This window comes from Suillus subalutaceus (genome assembly GCF_016647625.1).
Source record: "Suillus subalutaceus strain FC151 chromosome Unknown DFJ58scaffold_959, whole genome shotgun sequence".
In the NCBI taxonomy this organism is placed as follows: Eukaryota; Fungi; Basidiomycota; class Agaricomycetes; order Boletales; family Suillaceae; genus Suillus; species Suillus subalutaceus.
In genome coordinates this window covers 1-3571 of record NW_024541208.1, presented here as the reverse complement: position 1 = coordinate 3571, position 3571 = coordinate 1, and the positions used below count along the sequence as shown (strand labels likewise).

At 47.9% G+C, this 3571-nt stretch overlaps 2 protein-coding genes across 2 annotated transcripts; one reads left to right on the top strand and one right to left on the bottom strand.

The window, feature by feature from the left end:
- Positions 1-39: 39 nt before the first annotated feature.
- On the bottom strand, positions 40-2980 carry DFJ58DRAFT_740222 (uncharacterized protein; the record flags this gene model as incomplete). The annotated part of the gene is made up of 12 exons (XM_041387081.1): positions 40-153; positions 207-386; positions 434-530; positions 578-735; positions 1045-1246; positions 1303-1505; positions 1632-1750; positions 1816-2011; positions 2062-2426; positions 2477-2542; positions 2611-2724; positions 2782-2980. Coding segments are annotated over 12 exons (2013 nt in total), but the record flags the coding sequence as incomplete, so codon positions are not given.
- Positions 2981-3145: 165 nt separating this feature from the next.
- DFJ58DRAFT_850750 (uncharacterized protein) lies at positions 3146-3543 on the top strand (the record flags this gene model as incomplete). The annotated part of the gene is made up of 2 exons (XM_041393797.1): positions 3146-3239; positions 3290-3543. Coding segments are annotated over 2 exons (348 nt in total), but the record flags the coding sequence as incomplete, so codon positions are not given.
- Positions 3544-3571: the final 28 nt, after the last annotated feature.

Sequence of the window (3571 nt, the reverse complement as noted above, 5' to 3'; positions counted from 1 at the left end):
ATGAAGCTTCTCATTCGGACGGGTGCTGTAGTTGCGTACTACACCCTTCATTTGGATGTCCCTAGTTGCGTGCTTCCAGAGATGCGCCTTTGGAAAGTCCCAGTCAAGCTTAAGACCCTCGATGGGAGAATTGAGAGCGCATTCGATGTAGTCCTAGAATGTGCGATCAACAATCTATTTAAAAAGTGAATGAACAAAACATTTACCTTGAGTGCGCTATCAAAAACGAGTAGTTCAGCATCAATTGCTGCCAGCGTGCTTGATGTATGCACGTCGAGACCGATATAGCTGTCCAATTGCAGATAGCTGCTAATAATGCGGAGAAGTTTGTACCCTTCTGGGCTCGTCCTCTGGTTGAAGACATTTACCGCAGAATAAAAGACTTGCTGCGCAGCAATTAGTATTAAAAAGCTAAAAGCCTCATGATACGTACCTTGGATAGATCTTGCATCTTGTTACCATCACTGAAGGTAATGTGGATGATGGTGCTGAAATGATTAAGATTGCGCCATCGAGGGAAACTAGCAACCCTACTGAAGGTCATGAGTTGATGAGAATCGCGATGTGAATGACTTACTGTTTCTCAACCTTTGACTCTTCATCACGTCCAAGTGCTTTGAGGATTTTCTTCAACTCCTCGAGTAGGTGCCTCCACATGCCAAGATGGAGGGCATGAAGGCGGTCAAAACTGATGGCTTGATGAGGATCAGAGTGGGAAATGAGCCAGAAAACATTCTGTTGATGTATTAGCGAAGATCAGAATTGTATGGGATAACGAGATATGAAGGAGATGGGCAGGAAGAGGAGAATTATCAGATAACTAAAACACAGAACTATGGGGAATCTTGCCGGAGGTCCAGTGCGCGAGCATCCCTCTGCTTTAAAACAGCGAGAGTGGCAGTCTAAAAGGATTGAGGTCCAGTGCGCGAGCATCCCTCTGCTTTAAAACAGCAAGAGCGGCAGTCTGGAAGCTACTCTGCTTGAACCTGTAATTTACAAGCAAGCGGAGGCGAAACGAGAGAGTGAATATCACTGCTGACTTACCGTGACAGCGCGCAATCCTAATGCCTTGAGAAGTTCCTCGCCTCGAGCTTTGCTGACCTTGTAAACATTGAGTGCGGCTATTGCTTCTTCCACTGATCTAAATGCAAACGTCTTTGATAGCTCACTAAGTTCCTCGAGTGGTACAAGACATACCGGACAGGGACATTTGCTATGGTGGCCGCGAATGAGAGACATCATGCATCTAGAAACAGTCTGATATCAGATTGCGGACACTGTGTGTAAGAATACAGAACTTACTGTTCTTCATAATCAGCAGATAGTATCAGAATAATGGGAAACAGCCAGCGCGCGATCTTGTCATAGCAAGTATGTGAATAGCCAGACTTTGAGTATTGCGCGACCAGTTCCAACAGCTTTAAGAATGCCTCGTGCCATACGACACGCTTGAGGTTTACGAACCCTGGCTTGCCTTCTTCGTCTGCATCTTCAGATACCTGCAACTATAATGAGTCACGTCAGAAGATTCAATCAGAATGTTGACGTACGATTGGCAACCACCCGACAACACGGCCACCACCAATACCCTCTCTGTTTCATATGCCAACTGGCAAATTCGCGCAACGGACCACGACAGGATATCCCTTTACTGTACCATGGGACGACAGTCTTGTCTTGTCCGCGTACAGGATGAAGCAGAACGGAGCAGCCTTAATGTCATTTGGAAGGCGACTCTGGTTTGTTGATGCTGAGTGAGAGTGGATAGTAACATTAAATAGATATTACATGCCTGTATGTCCTACCATCGATCACCCGTCCACGGCTCATTGTAAAAGCGTTCAAACTCCCTGCCGTTATGCTTGAAAACTTGTTGTGCGTCCCAGACAAAATGCGGAGCAAGCAGCGGATTAGCTAGCAAATCAAGGGCCCAGTCCCACAGAGGCAGCGCGTGGGTCTCATATACTCGTTGTTCTTTCTTATAAGGAACGGTGATGTCGTGTTTTACAAACTAATTCACAACATATATCATACAAAATGTGAGATTAATTAATGACATACCGGCGTCACCTGAGCCGTTGCGTGTTCCCAAGCTTTGCGCAGCTCAATGTCATTTTTAAAAGTGACTCGGCTCTCCCCTCTCGATATGCGGCCAATAAGCGCAAGGAGCCCGTCAATGTGTGACTTGTTGAGGGCGGCATTGAGTGCGATCTCCGCAAACTCGAAGTCACCACGGGAACAGAAAGGACGCCAGGGCTCTTCATCTACGGGAAGCTCTTCCTCAGGGCGTGTATTGACGCCAAACTCCTCAAATGTTTGAAGGAGCAGTTCACGACGAGCAGAAGGATGATAGACCATTTTGAATTCAATGGGTTGTGGAGGAGGTATTGCAGGTTGCGGTTCAACAGAACCTCGCTGGCTGTTGGCTATGCAAAAGAATCAGTAAGCGATACAGGTGAATATGGTGCACGCTTACCTAGGCTACCAGCACCTTCGAAGTTGCCATCGTAAGCTTCGAAATCACCAGTGTTTGGGTTATCTGCTGGCAACACAGAGTCAGCTAGTGTCAGTTGGCATTGTAGGGACACGCAAAGAATATGCGAGACATACCTAGAGGACCATGATCTTTGATCGCAGGGGGCGCGTTCTGAATCCCAGCGACTGATCGCGATGGGCCAGTGCTGGGCGTTATCATGCCCATGTCAGTGTAAGCCTGCTGCCGAGCTGCATACCTCAATATTGTCAAAGGAAACCATCAAGAATGGGTAGCAGAGGACTCACCTCTCCTCTGATCTCGTGCATATTGAAGGGCAAACTCTGCTCGTTCCGCCTTGGTGTCCTTCTGCTTCTTGCAGCTTGCTTCGTGCTTCTTGAAGCCTTGGGTCTTGAACTTCTTGCTACAATGCGGGCATGAAAGCTGCCCTGTCAGAGTTTCTTCTGAGAAGTTGTATTTGCTTCGATGAGTGCGAGAGGGACCCATGCTGATAGCGACGATGCGATACTGTACAATCAATGAACATTATTGTTTATCGATATCATTTCATAAGACAATATCACGCTTGTGATGACCTCAGCCGCCCTTGAAAGGCACTTGTAATGTACCTTTTAATGCACATGACCCAAGTCGTAAGCCAGCGGCATTACAATGGCATGTAACTTTTTTCCGACAAAGGCCAAGTTCAATGCCATGGGCGCTGGTGTCATGCCGCTTGATGGGCAGTCTGCGCAAAATCTCTTAGGTGAGTCCCTCATGCCTTATTTTTGGTCTGCGGCTGATTGATTTTTGTAGAACTTGTTCATGCAGACTTTCCGTGGTACTCGGATCTTGATTCCATCTGGCATAACAATCCCTCCATGGCGGCAAAGACTTACTCATCTCAGCCGGGCGTTGATCACACTGGCGCGCTGTACTCACTTGTCCAACCGCATGGCAGGACTGGTCCCTCACTCCAATTTGGCGCCACTGCTGGGGCTGGTTCCTCCATACCGGCTGCTCAGTCCTCCCGCGGATATCTGCCCCCCAACATGTGCCCACCCCCCAATGTGTGTCCGCCCCCCAACACATATCTGC